The sequence below is a fragment of the Nyctereutes procyonoides genome, unplaced genomic scaffold (assembly GCF_905146905.1).
Source record: "Nyctereutes procyonoides isolate TBG_1078 unplaced genomic scaffold, NYPRO_anot_genome, whole genome shotgun sequence".
In the NCBI taxonomy this organism is placed as follows: Eukaryota; Metazoa; Chordata; class Mammalia; order Carnivora; family Canidae; genus Nyctereutes; species Nyctereutes procyonoides.
Genome location: NW_026575043.1, coordinates 53,538,535 through 53,556,884, shown reverse-complemented (window position 1 = coordinate 53,556,884; position 18,350 = coordinate 53,538,535). Strand labels below are relative to the sequence as shown.

Sequence of the window (18,350 nt, the reverse complement as noted above, 5' to 3'; positions counted from 1 at the left end):
AGGGGCGGGGGCGGGGCCTGCGGGACGAACCAACGGCGCGGCCGGGCGGGGGGGCGCCGCGTCTCTGCGGCCCGCCTGCGCCGCCTCGAGGCTTCGGGGAGCTCCAGGGGCGCCCCCCCCGGTGCTCGTGGTTCCGGCCGCCCCGCCCCTCGCTGGTTGTCTCTGGGGCCTGGCTGCCGCCGCGGGTCGGTCGGTGCGGCTCCCCGGGGCTGGGGCTGCGGGGCCCGGGCTGCAGATCCGCTGGGACCTTGGAGGCCCCTGCAGAGGAGGGGGCGCTGGGACTGCAGCCCACATCCTGGAGCCGAGATTCTCAGGTAAGGAAAAGAACTCACGATGCAGGGGCCTCGGACCTCTACCGGGGTCTTGACTTGGGGAGCAGGGAATATGGGGTAGTTGGAGGGGTGTCTGTGATCCACCAGGAGCGGAATGGTTACGTGCATAAGCTCTGCACCCCTCTGTCAGGTTCAAATTTCTCTTCTACTGCTTTAGCCTTATTTAGGTGCGGCTTAACAGGTGTGACTTCAGCGTCTGAAGCCTCAGTCTGGTCATCTGTAGATTAGACATAACCGAAGCTACTTCGCAGAGCTGTTAAGAGGATTACATGAAATAATGCTTGTAAAGCTTTTTGCGCAAGGTAGGCACGAGATAATGCTGGTTATTGTATTAACTCCATAAATGTATATACAGGATAGAAGGACCTGCCCTGTCTCCCCCATCCCACCAGGCTAAGTTTTTTCCTTGGTGCCAAAATAGGCACAGGCCTCATCTCTTCTTCGTCCCCCTAGCGTTCTGCATGGAGCACTGTATACTAGGAATGCACATTTATTCATTAAATATTTGCTGGTAGCACCCCTCTCCCTATCGTTGTGACAGCTGAGAGACAGATGAACCCATTTCTGCAATGTCCCCTGGGGTTGGCAGTTCCCCTTTTGTCCTTGGGTTGGGAACTTAAGAGATGGGCCACCTTCCTCTGCTGGTACTGCCAGTGACGGTGGTGTCACCCTGTCCCCCTTTCACAGGGAGCCCTGGAGGCAAGACCCCGCAGGCAAAACATGCCTGCTCTTACCCAGAACCATGTGCAGCATGAAGACCCCTGTGGAGCTGGCAGTCAGTGGGATGCAGACCCTCCGCCTTCAGCACCATTGCCAGGGCAGCTACCGGGTCAAGGCCAGGCCGTCATATGTGGATGAGACATTGTTTGGCAGCCCTGCGGGTACCCGGCCCACACCACCAGACTTCGACCCACCCTGGGTGGAGAAGGCCAACAGAACCAGTGGAGTGGGCACAGGGGCATCACAGGCCTCAGGGGCCAATGGCAGCTGTGAGACCACCTCCTCCAGGGGCAACACCCCGACCCTCACACCAAGGAAGAAGAACAAATACAGGTAACAGGATGGGGAGATGCACCCCTGTACTCCTGAGGCCGCCTGGGTTCCTATTAGAGTCCTGCTATTTACATGCTGTGTGACCTTAGATTCTCAGCACCTTGACTTCTCTGAGCTGCAGTTTCCTTATGTGGAAAATGGGACCTAGTGGGACTACTGAGCGTAAATGAAGTGAGGTGTGTACAGGGCTTGGCACAGTAATCTGACACCTAGGAAGTTCTCAGTAAGCGATAGTGAGGATGGTTGAACACCCATTTCCCAAATGCCACAAGACCAGACAAGTGAGGTCCAGAGGGGTCTAATGATTTGTCCAAGATCACAGAGAAATTTGCATAAGAATATTAAGGTGCTTGATCCATGAAATGACATAGATGCAGTGGGTGGGTCCCAGTTTCGGTAAGTCATTTCAAAAATGGTTTTTGTGGCCTTTTCATGAACAAGCTAGAAAAACAGGAGTTGAGGCTAATAGTTATGATTGTAAATTAATCAGATTATTTGGATCATTTCAGGTTGATACCAGCCTGGAGGGAGGTGCGTAGTGGGGGGCCACAGGGCTCTATCTTGTTTATTGTTATCAGTGATTTGGACAAAAACACAAAAGACTGGAATATTCATTTACAGCTATCATAACAAAATACAGTAGCTGGGGAGCTTAAACGACAGAAATTCATTATCTAATAGTTCTGGAGCCTAAAAGTCCAAGTTTAAGGTCCTGGCAGGCTGAAGCCTCTCTTTGGCTTGCAGACAGCCACCTTCTTGCCTTGTTCTCACATGGTCTTTTCTCTGTGAGCGTGTATGTTCCTGGTGTCTCCCCTCTTCTTATAAGGACTCGATTCTTCTTGGTATAGAGCCTACCTTTATGACCTCCTTTAAGCCTAATTATCTCTCTAAAATTCAGGGTGAATTTTGGGAGGACATAGTTCAGTCCATAACAACTAGCCAATCATATTTAGGGTCCATTCTGAGCCAGGAGGAACATAGGTTGGTGGAGAGAAGTGAAAATGGGAATGCTGCCTGTCTTAGGAGATAGAATTCAATGAGGTAAAAGCAAGACTCCAGTATTAGGTCAGGTTGAGCACCATGCATCTGACATAGAGCCAGGTTAACATTAGCACCGCTGACAACTATGACAACTATAGGGTAGCTGAAAAGGTTGATGTAAGTGTGGGGTGTACTAACAGAGGTATGGTGTCCAGGACAAGGGACGTCAACTCCATGTTCTCCTGGAGGGCAGAATTTCATGCAGGATGCTGACAAGTAGAGGGTGTCAAATGAGAAGATGCGTAAGAGAGAGAGATGCTCTTAAGTAAAGCCTTTGGCTCCAGGCAGACATAGGCAACAAGCAGATACAGTTTGAGCAATTAAATCAAATGGCAAAAAGTTGACTTTTCAAAGACTTGCAGTCTTAACACAGAAACACTTTCAGTCATGACTACAAGGCATGGAGCTGTTGCCTCCTAGGTGTGCCGTGAATATTTGTGAGATTAATAGACAAAAATAATTGGTGAGTGAATCTAATTAAAGGTGAGAAGCCTAGAAGTCCCTTATATCTGATATACTGATCCCAGAGCTTGGGCCCTTGAGCCAGGCTGGATTTGAATCTTGTCTTTACCCTCTTTCTTGCTGTGGGGCCTTCCCCTCCCTATGCCTCCTTTTCTCATTTGTAAAATGGGATTATCATATCTCCCTCCTGTGGATGTTTGTGAAAAGTAACGAGATGATGCACGGTGACATGCTGAGTTCTGGGCCTGCACATGAGGAGCCCTCAGTAAATATTCAAAAATGTAAAAAAGCTTCTCTGGTGATGAGGCCTGGTCAGCTTTATAATAGGAGTTCAAACTGAGCACCCTCTCTGTGCCAGGCACTGTGCTGTGTTACTTCAAATACAGTGAGACCGGCCACAGGACTGCAGAGGGTTCAGCTGACAAGACCACTAGGGAGAAGGAGAATTGGGGGGTGGGGTATGAAAAAAGTGAAGACTGTAAAGATTAAGGTTATATTAACCCAGACTCTTAGATGCAAGTGGCAGAAAACTTAACCCAAACTGGCTTCAGCAAAAAAAGGATGTTTGGGTCTCTTTTATGAGGGGCTCAAACTATTGTTGGATCCCATCTCCCTCTTAAGGCAGCTTGCCCCCCCCACTCCAGCCTAGCCCACCACCAGCTGCTTTGCCCTTACATCCTGCCGGATTATCAAGACCAGATGGCAGACAAACCTCTTTCCTGGTAGTTTCAACAAAGGTCTTAAGGCAGGTGCTCCTTGGACAGGATGGGTCATATGATCATTCCCAAGCCAATCAGTGTGGCCAGGAAGATGGAGTATGCAAATTGGCCGGGCCTGGGGCATCTGTTGGGAAAATGGGGAGGTCAGGATGCAAGGGATTGGATTCTTGGCAGGGGAAACCAACAGAGATAGGAGTAGTGGCATACCAGAGGGCTGTGGCCTCACTGTGGGTGCCTGGCAGGGGGTGGGGGCTTCAGGTTTTTAGGGTTCATTCCACCAGCTCACTGCCTTTCTCCTCCCTTTGCCAGATTGATCAGCCACGTTCCTTCTTACTGTGATGAGTCACTGTTTGGCTCCCGACCAGAGGGCACTAGCTGGGAGGGCCCGTGGATGGCAAAGGGTGATGCTGCTAAACTCCATGCCCTCTTCTGGACACCTCCAGCCACCCCCAGGGGCAGCCACTCATCCCGCTCCCGGGAGACCCCGCTGCGAGCCATTCACCCAGCTGGTCCCTTGAAGGCAGAGCCCAAGGTGGCAGCAGACTCCCGGAAGCTGTCTATGGCTGGGTTGGACTCTCCGCACCCTCTGAGGCGGGAACGTTCCCATTCCCTCACACACCTGAATGCCCCCAGCGCTGGTCGCCCACCCACCAGCGCCCTCCACACCAATGGGCCTCGGGATTCCCGGCCTTCCCCCTCAGGGGTGACCTTCCAGAGCCCCCGAGTGACTCCTAGGGCCCGTTCCATTCGTGATTCAGTGCCAGCTGCCCCCCAACGGGGTGGGGCCACCCAGAAACCAAAGCCCCCTTGGAAATGAGTTCCTTGGTCCTCCCCTCCTCGAGCTTGCTCATGGGGTCACAGTGCAGAGCACGGTTTCAGAGGAGGGCACTGGTTGAGGGTGCCCCTGCAGAGACCAGAGTCTCCTAGGTAACCATGAAGCATTGGAAAAGTGTTCCTGGGGGCAGACATAGCGGGAGGAGGCAGTGCCTTCCTTAAGCACCGGTTGCTCCCTACCTTATACCCAATGACAGGGATTCGGCGGCTGCCCCTTGAGATGCCTGTACCAGTCTTGCTCTAGCCACAGGCCGTGCCAACCCAGGGGTGCCCACCAGTCCCCCATCACTCCCGCAACCTTGTCTTGTCACCAGTGTGAATAAATGGCGTGCTTGCCAACCTAGGAGGGTCCCTTCTTCCTTCATGCCAAGCTTCCTGCTCAGGAGAAGTCTCCAGCCGAGTCTGGAGTTTTCCCAGGCACAGTGTATGGCCTGTGGGGAACAGAGGATCTGGGTGACTCATGGGTGGACATTTTTTAAAATTTTAATAATCTTGTATTTATTTCCACATATTAAAAATATATCAGTAGCTCATCAAAGCCATGACTTTGACTAATTTTATTTTCCTTAGGGTAAGGGCCAATATAGGCCTGGGTTGAATTAAATAGCAAAGTTAAAAAAAAAAAAATATATATATATATATATATATATATATAATAAGGCAATGGCAGAAATCATGAGTTTGGGAGTTGACAACTGAGGTTTAGCAACACGGGCCTCATACATTTCTCACATTTTCCAGAAAGACAGAGTAACAAGAACTTGGCTAAGTGGCGAAGCCCAGGAAGACCAGAAAGTTAACATGTATTTGGAGAGCACTCAGGACTGAGGTACAAGCAGTCCAGGAGCACCTTGCTCTCCGCTCTGCTCCTTGTCACCTGCACCTCCTGGGTCAGGTCATGAGAAACAGCAAAGCCTTTGCTTGGGTGGAGTTGCGCCCCAAATCCCAGGATCCTGCCAGATTTGGGTGGAGGCCAGGCTTTGGCCTCTTTGTGTCCCCATCACACTGCCCCCCTGCCCTGATGCACTTTCAGGAAGCACTGGGATTAAGAGCCCAGTTGGTAGCCGTATCTTTGGTTCTGTACCTCCACCTCTGGGAGGGGAAGAGCAGACACATGGGGAACTGGTCTGGGAGGGACCACCAGTGTCTGGGACATCAGGGACGCATGTGCAGACAGCTACAGGGGTCAGGATGGCCCCAAGCAAAGCAAGCAGCTATGCTCTTGGCACAGACACTGCATTTGAAACACGTAGGATGTGAATTTTCACAAAAAAAGTTCATTTCCCCCTTGGTTTCACCTGAGACATCCAGCTCTCCTCTGCCTTTATCTCCTTGGCCTCTGTTGTAATAGAAGAGCCAGAAATGCCCCTCCTCCCCAGTACTGCTAAAGAGGGTGACAGCCCAAGTGTGATGATACTGGGGCAACTGGCAGGAGGCCATGTGTCTGGAAGGCAGCAGGGAGTAGTGGGGACTGGGGCAACCTGCAGTGTCTGCCATCTAAAAGGGGCTGGCTGCTGCTTAGCTCTAGAAGACCGGCGGATCCCAGGATATCTGGATGTGATTTTTCCAGAAAAAGTAGAAAGTTGCATTTCTCTAGGACAGTCCCTGATTTTTTTAAATGCCAGTAATGAATATATATATATATATACACACATATATAGTTCAACTACCTGGGGACCAAATAAAGCTAATGTAAGGCTGCTGGTTTATGATGCAGAGGCTCTTTCACACTGCTGGATAAGGGAGAAGTTGGGGGCAAATGGATAATCCTAGAGCAGGGGTTGAAGGCAGCCTGAAACCCCTGTCCTCCTGGAGCTCCCTACCTGCACCTCCCACAATCTCTGCAGGCAGCTGTGACCACACCCACCACCCTGGTGGCTGCTGTATCCACCACAGCCATGGCACTGCAGTCTGAGGTCAGGAAGGCTGCTGCAGTTCAGGGTCCAGCTTCCCGCTGAGGCTTAAAGAAGGAATGGCTCTGTGCTGAGGGCCTGGCCTGCATGCTTTCCCCAGGGGAAGGGCATCTACACGTGTGGACAAACACACACGGCCAACAGCCCTGGGCAAAAAGACATTTATTTGTAGGATGTGGTTTAAAAAGACTTTTAACTTTGAAAAATCATTTCAGCCAGGAATGGCAAGGCTCCCCCTCCTTGTGGCCTCATGGCCTGCTCTCTGGGAAGTGGGGAGCACAGAGACACAAACCAGGAATGGGGCCCCCAGGAGCAGACTCATTTCTTGGCCTTGGCCTTCCCCTTGGCCTTCTCCTTGGCCTTCCCCTTGCCCTTCCTCTTGTCCCTCCCTTTGCTCTTGCTCCGCTTCTTCTTCCTGGACCTGAGCATGGAGCGGACCAGGTAGCCCTTCCACAAAGCCTGGATGAGCGTGGCGGCCCGCGTCATGCGCAGCATCTCCTGCTTGGCCTCCATCCTCTTCTTGGCATTGATCTCCCGCTCGGCCCGGATTTGGGCGAACTCCTCCACGAGCACGTTGTGCCTCTGCTTCAGCTCCTCCAGCTGGACCTTCTCCTCCTTGTGGATGGTGTCAAGCTCCTCGTACTCATCCTGAGATGAGGGTCAGGGGGTGGGGGTCACCAAGCAGAGAGCACTGCCTGCCACCCTCCCCCTCAGACACCCCCACCTGACCCAGAGGGGCTTCTGACTCAACAGTGCTGCCCCCACTAAGTCTTTCTGCATCCGAGGCCCGGATGAGAACGGGAAAGGTGATGTGGTCCAAACCCACTTGAGGTGAGACCTGAGTGAAGTCATCTCAGGAAGAAGGAAAGAATCTAGGCTGGTAGGTTAGGCAGGTTGGGTATCAAATCCCAGCTTGGCTGTGCCTTTGGGAGCTTCACCACTGAAGCTTCATTTGTCCTCTGAAACACAGGACAGTTTCAAACCCAGGTAGTGGGTGGGAGCTTTTTGCAGGATTAAATGATGGGGTGGACACAATGTGCTGCATGTGGTACCAGGCACACAGTGAAGACATAAAAATGCAAGCTCTGGGGGGCCTGGGTAGATCAGCTGGTAAAGCGTCCAACTCTTTTTTTCTTTAAAGATTTTATTTTATTTATGAGAGACACAGAGAGAGAGGCAGAGACACAAGCAGGCAGGGGCTAAGGTGCTGAGCCACCCAGGGATCCCAAGCATCTGACTCTTGATCTCAGCTCAGGTCGTGATCTCAGGGTCGTGAGATTGAGCCCTGCGTCAGGCTCCGTTTTCAGCAGAGGGTCTGCTTGGGACTCTCTCTTTCCCTCTCTCTGCCCCTCCCCCTGCTCACGCATACTCTCGCTCTCTTTCTCAAATAAATAAATAAATCTTTTTTTTTTTTTAAATGCAAACTCCCACCACTGAAGCGGTGTGTCTCACAAAGATACCCAAGTGAGGGGGGCCCTGGGTGGATTAGTGGTTGAGCGTCTGCCTTCAGTTCAGGGCGTGATGGAGTCCCACATCAGGCTCCCTGCATGGAGTCTGCTTCTCCCTCTGCCTCTGTCTCTGCCTCTCTCTCTCTCTCTCTCTCTCTCTCTCTCTCTGTGTCTTTCATGAATAAATAAATAAAATCTTTTAAAAAAAGATACCCAGAGTGGAACTTTCTTAGGTAACTAAGTCCCACGGTTCTTCCTTATGTCCAGCTACTGCCTCCTGGTGCCATTCACACCTATCCCTTCCACTAATACTTGCTGAGCATCTACCAGAAGCGAAGGCTACCCGAGGGCCCAGGGCTGAGTAGACTTGGTCTCTGCTGATGAGGAACCCACCACCCTCACTGGGACCAGAGAAACAAGAGCACAGCCTCTGCAGTCCCTCTTCCCTAGAGCACTCAGGATCAGAGCAAGACCCCAACTTGCCCTTCTCCTGACTTTGGACCACTCAGAGGCTGATGTCATCTCCAGTGCTTGCCACACCTTCCTGGCCCTGAACTTGGGACCTTGGGCCACCTATGTTATCACAAAGCCTAGGGAGGGGGGGAGGGGGCTTGAGGGCACTTCATTTACCAGGCCACTTTTCCCTAAGCACCTCCTTCAGGCCAGGTCCTGTTCCAGGTACAAGCATTTGTGACAATGGTACCTCACTGCATCCACATCGTGGTCCCAGCCTGGTCATTACTGCCTCTATTGATCACATGCAGAGTCAGGCTAGAAAGGTGGAGCCCCTTGCTTCAGGTCATACAGCTGGTGACACTAGGGTAGAAAGATCCTCCAAATGATAATGGGGACCATCTTCTCTGTGCTACCCGAGCACATGGCACATCTCAGGCCCACGGTGGAAAGTTTCTGGGTGACTGAGTGAAATACGGGAGGCAAGCTTGTACCTAAGTCAGCCAGGAAGGAGCCCTGGCTTTGAAACTGCAGACAGTTGAGCGCAAAAGGAACAGTGAGTATGGGATGTGGACACTAGATGGAGCCAAGATCATTAGGCCTAGTGACAAGCACTCAGTAGCTTCCAGCTCTGGCTCCTTCCTTTTCCACTTCTCCCCTGGCTGCCCCAGGCCAGACAAATCTTCAGCCTAAGAAGGGGGCAGGGAAGACCATCTGGGGGGGCCCAGAGCTTGGCATAGAACATGGACCATTTCTAGAGGATCATGGGAAATGCACTTAAGAGACTTTTTGCAGCACAAATACCTGCTTTGCACTCATCTCCATATCATACTTCTGGATCCAGTTCTCGATTTCCGTCTCCACTTTATATTTCTTCTAAAAAAATCCAACAAGTCTGTTTGATCGATCAATGTGAACAATAAATTGCACCGAACTTGCTCTGCATCAGGCTTTCATGCTTTGCCCACTGAATCTACACAAGGAAGGTTCTCCTCCATTTCACAGATAAGGAGACTGAGGATCAGATAGATGTGCTGACTCACTTGCCCAAGATCATAGAGCTACTGAGTGTAGAGACTGGAATTGAAGCCAGAGGTCTGAGTCCAGAACATTCTAGGCAGAGGGAGCAGCAAGTGCAAGGGCCCTGACATAGCAACAGGCTTGTGGTGTTTAAGAACAGAAATTGAGCCAGTGTAGCTGGAGTGGAATGGCTGAGGAGGAGCAAGGTCCCAGGGAGGTCAGAGTGAGAAGGTGTGTCATGGAAGGAAATGTCAGAGGCGGAGGAGTTTAGATTCTAGGGTAAGGGAGAGGGGAAGTGATTGGATGGATTTAGATGTAGGCGAAGGACATAATTTAATTTGTAAAATATCAGCTCCCATACTTACCATGGAATATTGTTCAGCCATAAAAAGGAATGAAGAATTGATAAATGCTATGTGGATGAACCTTGAAAACACAATGCTAGGTGAAAGAAGCCAGATACAAAAGACCACATACTGTGTGATTCCATTTACATGAAGTGTCCATAGGGATGGAAAGCAGATTGGTTGTCTGCCAGGGGCTCGGGGAAGGGGGTTGGGGAGTGATGGCTAATGAGTCTAGTGTTTTATTTGGAGGGATGGAGGTGTTCTGGAACTAGACAGAGATGGGGGCTGTACAATACTAGATGTACTAAATGCCCTCCAATTGTTCACTTTACAATGGCTGATTTTATATTATATGAACTTCACCTCAATGAAAAAGAAATAAATAAACCAACTTCCTAATCCTGCAGAGCAAGAACTCTTAACTTGGACACCAGCGTCGGGCTGGCTTCAGAGGGCCTATGCCTCCAAGAATCATCTACCAGTATATGTAGGTGGATCTGTGCTTTCTTATGGAGGAGAGGTCCATGGCTGCCACCAGGTGCTCAGGAGTCGTGACACTAAACAAGACCTGGGAACAAATATTAGAGCAGGTGCCCTTTGTGGGGAGAGAGATTTGGGAGCAACCTGGGTACGCGCACTGGGGCTCAGTGGAGATGATGGAGAAGGCAAAAGAAGAGATGACATTTACCGAGCGCTTACTCTGCACTCATTCTTAGGGGGATCTCATTCAATTCTCCTAATAACCGGCAGACCAATCTGATCACTTTTGCTTTAAAGATGGCAAAAACCAAGGCTGGAGGGAATCATGAAATCGCAGGAGCTGTATGAGCTCCTTTGCACAACAAGTGGGTATTATCACAGCTGCTGGGCTCAGAGTAGTTAAGGAATGGCCAGTGTGCCGCAGGCTGGGATGGTCTCTCTGCCCCAGTCCCCAGGATCTGTGCACAGCACCCTCCTGCTCCCAGGGGACGCTTGGCTCAATCCTAGGCTTCCCCTGGCCCCATGCCCTCCTCCTCCAGGGAGCTGTGCCCTGGGGGCCTGGAGTAGCCCTCCCACGCCTTGCCCTCCCACTATACCTCTCTCTGCCCCTCCCCTGCCGCAGGGCCTCCCCTGTCCCCACACCCTGGCAGCACCTTCCTCAGCGCCTGCTCTGCCTCCTGGTTTTCCATGACCAGGTTGTGGTGCTGGGACCTGAGCATCAGTATCTCCTGCTGCATCTTGGACACCCTGGCCTGCGAGGCCCGGAAGTAGGCCTTCTGCTGCTTCTCCGCCTCCTGTTTGATGCGGAAGAGGCTGTTTTCTGAGAGCTTGAGCACCTGGTGCAGGTGGTTTTTCAGTTCTTGGATCACAAAGTTCTCTTTCTCCACCTGGGTCAGGAAGATGAGAGGCTCCATTACTACCTACCCGATGCCTGGTAATTCCAGGAGTGGCATGGGCTGTAGGCCGCTGAGGATGGAATGGGCAACTTGCCTTATTACCTCGCAGAATCCTGCCCCTAAGGCCCAGGGGAGATGGAGATAGCCTGCTCACAGACAAGGTAATTGATGGCTCAAGGGGGTCAAGTCATCTGTCTGGGGCTGTGCAACTGAGCTGGGACTTGAGGCCACAGGTCTGTCTGATAGAGCCCACATTCTCAGTCACTGCCCTCTACTTCCTGGCATGAGTGATAGGCACAGGCAAGCCAGAGTAACGCTGCCGAACGGTCTGGGGCAGTGGCAGTGCCCAGGGCACAGAATGTGACTGCTCGTTGGCAGAGACACGTGGCATGATTCATGAAAGCAGGAGATACACATACTGTGGGGATTGCCGCCCGCTGACGCCTGAGGGCCTGACTTGTCCCCTGCCCTCCGTTGGCTCTAAAACAGGAATCGAGATGGAAGATGGGGCTGTTTTGTCCATAAGCTCCAAAGGTGAGTCACAAGCCCTGGAGTCTCCCTCTGAGCACATCAGTGCTAGAGCTGGCTCATGCCAGCGGCCTGGGGCTGGGGTCAGCTGGCAGTAGGGCCTGGGGGTCTGGGCTCGCTTCCTGCCAAGAGTGAGGGAAGGCATGCCTTTGGAGCAAGCCTATCCTGTGGGCAAGGCTTCCTGACCTACATGTTGGGTTCTAGAGTGGGCAGTATTATCAGCAGTCAGAGCTTTCCTTGACCTCACAGTGGCCTCATTGGTGTCACCCCCATGTTTTACACTGAGATCTAAGTGACATGAGCAAATCTGCCCACCTGGAAAAATGGGATTTGACCTCAGATTTGTTCAACTGTTTCCACCACCTGAATGGGACCAACAAAGCCATTTGGGGCCCCTCTCCCTGTCCTTCACTGGCACTCTTCTAACCTGTGAGCAGTCTACCCTGACCAAGCACCCAAGAGCCTCTCATCTCTCCACTCAGAAAATAGTTTCCAGGAGTGCCTGAGTGGTTCAGTCAGGGAAATATCTGTGGGAAGTTCAGGTCATGATCTCGGGTCCTGGGATTGAGCCCTGAGTTGGGGCTCCCTACTCAGCAAGGAGTCTGTTCCCTTTCCCTTGGCTCCTTGCACCCACCCACCCCCTGGCTCTGTTCTCAATCTATCTCAAATAAATAAATAAATAAATAAATAAATAAATAAATAAAATAGAAAAGAAAGAAAGAAAGAAAGAAAGATAAGATAGAAAGAAAGAAAGAAAAAAGAAAGAAAGAAAGAAAGAAAGAAAGAAAGAAAATAGTTTTCATGTCCTTCTTAGCTTAGTGCCAGGCTCACTAGGGGTATGACAGTGGGCCCAAAGAGACAAGGTCCCTGTCCTCTTACGGGGTGCTAGATCCAAATCCAATAATCACAATAACCACATAAATGTTTATCAGTAAACTCTGAGACATGCCTTGAAGGATGAAGTTGGTGAGAACATAAGGAAGGAGGGACTGCCTGAGCCACTGTGCAGGGAGGGTGGGCAGCCCACAGCTTTGGAGGGTCTTGAGCTCTGTGAATCCTGGGGCGATGAAAGCGCAAGTGTCTGTGGCAGCACAGGCTGGTTGCAGCCCAGGATTGGCTCCCCTTGCCCCCGGAAAGGCTGTGGAGCTGAATGCTTCCCTGGGAATGTGGCCCCAGCTATAGACCACCTTTCCCAGCATCGCTAGCCCCGCCCCCCGCCCCGGGTGTGGCTAAGAAATGTGAGGTGGGCTACTTCCAGGTTGCATCCCTAAGAGGCAAGTATTAAGGCCTTCCTCCCCTTTCTTCTACTTGCTGGCTATACTAGCAGTGATATGGTGGGGGTCTTCTGGGTCCACAGTTAGAGTCCTGTGTGGTGGACAGCAGAAAGGCCAGACAGAAAGAGCCTGGACCCGTGACAATTTAGGAGGCAGAGTTGCCACGCTTGCTCCAGCTTTTCCACTAGAAAGAAATACATTTCCACTGTGACTAAGCCACTATTATTTTGGGTCTCTGTGTTCAGCAGCCAAACCTATACTTATACCCACATCATGGGGACTTTGTTAGGCTTTAGTGAGAAAATGTATGTAAAGCACAATACATAGTTACGTGTCCCAGATGGTTGTTAGGTTGGGATCATGTTATCAGTTCCCTTCTTAAAAATTCTTCTAGAGCTTCCACCTGTCCCATCTGCCCCTTGCCCTTATGACAGACATCACATTCTTTGATCAGACCTCAAAGGCACTATGTGATCTAAGGGCAAAGCCTAAAGCATTTACTATCCAGTCCTTCATAGAAAAAGTCTGCCTGTTGCTGGCCTGGCAGGCCCCTGCCTACCTCTCTTGCCTGGTTCTCTCCCTTTGACTCTTCATGTGTTGGCTTTGACATCTCGCATGCTTTGGGTCTAAGTTCATTTCTCTTGTAACATTATCTTCTAGCACTCCAAGCTTACCTTTCGTTGTACTTCTCAAAACTGTAATTAAATTAGCTCTTTAAGACCTACCTCCCATGGGCAGCCCCGGTAGCTTAGCGGTTTAGCGCCGCCTACAGCCCAGGGTGTGATCCTGGAGACCTAGGATCGAGTCCCAAGTCAGGCTCCTTGCATGGAGTCTGCTTCTCCCTCTGCCTGTGTCTCTGCCTCTCTCTCTCTCCTCTCTGTGTATTCTCATGAATAAATAAATAAAATCTTAAAAAAATTAAAAAAAAAGACCTACCTCCCATGAACTGCATGAGGCAGGGAACATGTGGACTTACGCTTAAGACCTGATATGTAGGGATCCCTGGGTGGCGCAGCGGTTTGGCGCCACCTTTGGCCCAGGGCGCGATCCTGGAGACCCGGGATCCAATCCCACGTCGGGCTTCCGGTGCATGGAGCCTGCTTCTCCCTCTGCCTGTGTCTCTGCCTCTCTCTCTCTCTCTGTGACTATCATAACTAAATAAAAAAAATTTTAAAAATTTTGAAAAAAAAAAAAAAAGACCTGATATGTAGCCAGTGTTCCCGACAATATCTGTAGAGTGAATGAATAACAGCAGGTATTTAAATCACTGAAGGAAACACCCAACTGCCAAAAGGTCTGGCTCCTCTGTGTGGCTCCTTCCACAACCTGACCAATACCATTAAGCGATACCTCTGCATCTCTGTTCTTCATGCTCACTGCCAATTCATTTTCGAGAGCATCGATGATTTCTTGGTTCCTCCTGTTCCGTCTACTGATATCCTGTATGAACTGATTCTTATTTCTAGCTTCCATGGGACTAGTGAGCAGCTTCTCGAAGAGGAAACCCCGTAGTTCTATCAGGCAATCAATAAAATTTTGGGCTTCTGCGCTTCTGCTCACTGTATGCATCTGCAAGAGCCTTGCTGCCTGTGGGTTATTGAGCAAGAGTCTGAGGATGTCCTTGGTAGATTCTTTGATCTGTTGCATAAGTGGCAGGAGGCTGGATTTCTGTAGTTCTAAAGAGAAGAGGCGGTCTCTGTACCACACTTCCTCCTCTTCCTCCTCCTGCAACTGCCTTTCTTTATCTCGCAGGTAAATGACACTGTCCAGGAGGCTATGGCAGAGGTCCTCGTGCTCCCTCACAGCCTTCAAGATGTCCTGTCCCAGCATCCCCTCCAGAGTCTCGTAATTAGAAGCCACATATGACAGCAGAGTCACCAACTCTACCTTGTGGATGGTCTCGTCCAGTACGGACATGATCCTCTTGGTCTCAATGGTGGTGAGTTTGGACTTAGAGGGGACCAAGGGTTTTAGCAGTGAGGCGGGCTTCTTGGATGGCTCTGCCATCAACCCCATTCTTGATGTCAGGGCCCTGGTAGGGAGGGGCCACGGTGAGGACATCTAGAGCAATTTTCTGAGCAGAATCAGAAAGCCCTGGGAGATTGAAACATTGCTAGATTACACAGGCCTCCAGTTGTTATTGTCTCTGATGACCCTGCAAAGGAAGGAGTGAGTGGTTAGTAGAGCCATGCTGCAAGGATGTGGCTGGTATGGCCACGGCAGCCACAGACCGTCAACATCATTTGTCCCTGGTGGCCTGCTGCTTTTTACCCAGAACCTCCTCCTGAAAGCAGTTTCTAGCTTTGTGACAGCCTCAGGCCACAAGGGTGGGAGGACCCAGTGGAGAGGTGGGTCTTAGGCAAAGGCGTCAGGCAGGGAACACCATGCTGTTGAAGTGAGTTAACTATGCAGGATATGAAGTATCCACTGACATGGATTTGTTCAGCTATGGACAGTAACAAGCATTTAAATAAATGCAACAGATATCATGGTGACTTAACATGAATGAAAAAAAGTCAATGCTAGGGGACTTTTAAAAAAAAAAGTATCTAGGGGCACCTGGGTGGCTCAGTGGTTGAGTATCTGCCTTTGGCTCAGGTAGTGATCCTGGAACCCTAGGATCAAGTCCCACATCGGGCTCCCTGCAGGGAACCTGCTTCTCCTTCTACCTATGTCTCTGCCTCTCTGTGTCTCTCATGAATCAATCAATCAATCAATCAATCTTACAATCAATCAATCTTTAAAAAAAAAGTATCTAAATACAGAAAACTAGTTATACAGGTGATGGAAAGACTTGAGAGGCTAACCAGGGATGGAAAAGCCAGCCAGCAGATGTCAATGGTAGGAGGCCCCCACAGAAGGAGGTGGTATTGATCCTGGGGACTAAGGGTCACCTGGGAGGAGCTGGAACCATAGTCATTTCCTGTCCAGGAGGAGCTGTAGCCCCCAAGGAGCTGGGGCCGCTGCAGAGAGAAGAAACACTGTGGGTTCTTCTTCCTCCCGCCTACCGGTCCAACACCAGTGCCTCCCATTAGCCAAGTCCAGTTGAGAAACCAGATGACAAGAGAGCATGGGCTCTGCAACCTGCAAGTTGTCAGCAGCCTGAGACAGAGCAGCACAAGGAGGGAGCAGATAATACAGCTGAGAGCAAATGGGACCAGGATCAGCATGGCACAGCTGCACTGGTTTTTAAGTATGGATATAAAAAATCAGGGGAAGATGAACAATGGCATCGAAACACAATTTTTTAAAAAGATTATTTGTTTATTCATGAGAGACACAGAGAGAGGCAGGGACATAGGCAGAGGAGCCTGATGCAGGACTCAATCCCAGGACCCCAGGATCACGACCTGAGCCAAAGGCAAATGCTCAACCACTGAGCCACTCAGGTGCCCCTCGAAACACAATTTTTATTTTTATTTATTTTTTTTAAAGATTTTATTTATTTATTCATGAGAGACACAGAGAGTAGAGAGAGAGAGACAGAGAGGTAGAGACACAGGCAGAGGGAGAAGCAGCCTCCATGCAGGGAGCCTGATGTGGGACTCGATCCCAGGACTCCAGGATCACACCCTGTGCTGAAGGCAGATGCTCAATCCCTGAGCCACCTGGGCTGCCCCTCAAAACACAATTTTTAAAACCCGTTTCACCAAATGCAATGTTGGATCCTGGATTGGAAAATGGACACATAGAAAAAGGTAAACTCCAAACCAAGCTGAACCTGTAGTTAACAGCACTGTACTGATGCTAATTTAATTGAATTAAAGACTTTCAGAAAAATGTATGGCAGCAATGAGAAATCAGTCATTGATGTTGCCCACATGGCATGATGGCTGAGTACCAACTTTGCAGTAGCCCAACTTGGGTTCAGACACTTGCTGGGGTACCCTGGGCTGGTTATCTAATCCCCCTAAGCCTGGGCTTCCTCAGCCATGAAACAGGGATCCTAAGATTGAATGGGAAGTTTCTGGAACAGGGCCTGGACATTGTGAGTGCTCAATAACTAATAACTAGCATTGTTAGCTCAGGGAAACCAAAATCCCAAGTCTAGGACTGTGCTGACTTCCTAGTCTGAGTGCTGGGCGTGGCTGGAGACCCAGACGTACCACATGGTCACTTCCTGCATAGGACTGGCTGGGCTTCCCAACAAAACGTGTCTAAGAGGGACCCCACCATGTCCCCATCCCTCACCCTCCTTCTTTATTCTTCGTCCTGATGATTGGCAATTCTGTCAGCCTAGTTGCTGGAGTTGGAAACCCAAGTGCCCCCCCCCCCCAACTTTCATTACCCGCCACATCTGAGGCGGACACTCTGTTCTCTCAGTGTTCTTTCCTAGACAGCTCCCAGTCCTTTCGTTCTTGGCAGGCTCTCTGCCACTGAGTGAGGGCCTTATAATCTCTCACTTGGATGATTAAAGAGCTTCTTAACTTGTCTGCTTATATCTGCTCCTGCTCCCTGCAATAAGGATCATCCCTCCAGTCATCCATTTGGGCATTTATTGAGCCCCTGGGGATATTAAAGAGATGCAAGGTATGGTTCCTGTCCTCCCTGAGTTTACAACCTAGTTTGGAATATGAAACATGCACACATGAAGGTTCAACAGCTGTAGGAGGAAGGGCAGAAAGCTGTCTTCACAGAATAGGTTGAGGTCATGACCAGCCTTCAACAGCAGAGTAGGGACTTTGGAGTTGATCTTGTAGGAAATTGGGATCCCTTTAGACATCAGGAAACATGTAACAGGATAAAATCAGATTTTTGAGAAAGATTGGTCATTATGGGTGATTTATAGAGGAAGGGTTGGTGGCAGATAGATAAGTTGGGATATTATAAATCTTCCACCTCAGGGCCTTTGCACATGCTGTTTTTTCTTCTTGTAACACTTTTCTCCTCCTCCTTGCTAACTAAGTTAATTCTTTGTACTCAGAGCTTTGTTCAGGTGTCACTTCCTCAGGGAAGCCATTCCTGGCCTTCCAGACTGGGTCAAAGTCTTTTAGTGGGTTCTTATAAGGTTACATCCTTTTTTTGCAGGCACCATCTCCACCCCAACCTCCTTCCCTCTTGCTTGCCTATATTGTAGGGGCTGGAAATAATGCTCAACTTCTCAACTTCCTTTACAGTTGGGAGTGGCTTTAGACACTGTTAGAGCCAATAAAATTGAGACGTTTTCTAGGGGCTTCTGGGAAACCTTATAGCTTCCCAATACAAAAGAAAGACATCGCTGGCTTCACCTCTGTTCCCTGAACTTGGGCTTTAATGCTGGAGCAGTGGTAGCCACTTTATGAATGAGAAGGAAAAGTTAAGAGAATTGCAGTAATGCTGTCCCTGATGTCATTGAGCCACTGGACCTTCCAGGGGTCCATCATCTCTTACCCAGATGACTGTGATAATCTCTTTACCGGTCATCCCACTTCTGCTCACTTGCCCCACAGTCTCATCTCATCACAGCAGCCAGAGGGAGACTTTTAAGATGTCAGATCCTTTCACCCTTCTGCTCCAAATCCAGTTCACAAGAGCTGATTGTTAAAATTTCAGGGTATTTTGTGAGCTGGT

The 18,350-nt window shown here is 50.2% G+C and overlaps 2 protein-coding genes across 2 annotated transcripts; one reads left to right on the top strand and one right to left on the bottom strand.

Annotated features, from left to right (window-relative positions):
* Window positions 1-104: 104 nt before the first annotated feature.
* Window positions 105-4,785, top strand: RITA1 (RBPJ interacting and tubulin associated 1). The gene is made up of 4 exons (XM_055322725.1): window positions 105-314; window positions 490-634; window positions 1,020-1,385; window positions 3,917-4,785. Exons 3-4 carry the CDS (start codon window positions 1,075-1,077, stop codon window positions 4,422-4,424), a joined length of 819 nt encoding a protein of 272 aa, XP_055178700.1. The 5' UTR covers window positions 105-314; window positions 490-634; window positions 1,020-1,074; the 3' UTR covers window positions 4,425-4,785.
* Window positions 4,786-6,499: 1,714 nt separating this feature from the next.
* Window positions 6,500-18,203, bottom strand: IQCD (IQ motif containing D). Its single transcript, XM_055323276.1, is given in 6 exon segments — window positions 6,500-7,002; window positions 9,060-9,131; window positions 10,756-10,989; window positions 14,151-14,820; window positions 14,822-14,874; window positions 18,171-18,203. Coding segments are annotated over 6 exon segments (1,392 nt in total). The 3' UTR covers window positions 6,500-6,672.
* Between the last annotated feature and the right edge of the window lie 147 nt (window positions 18,204-18,350).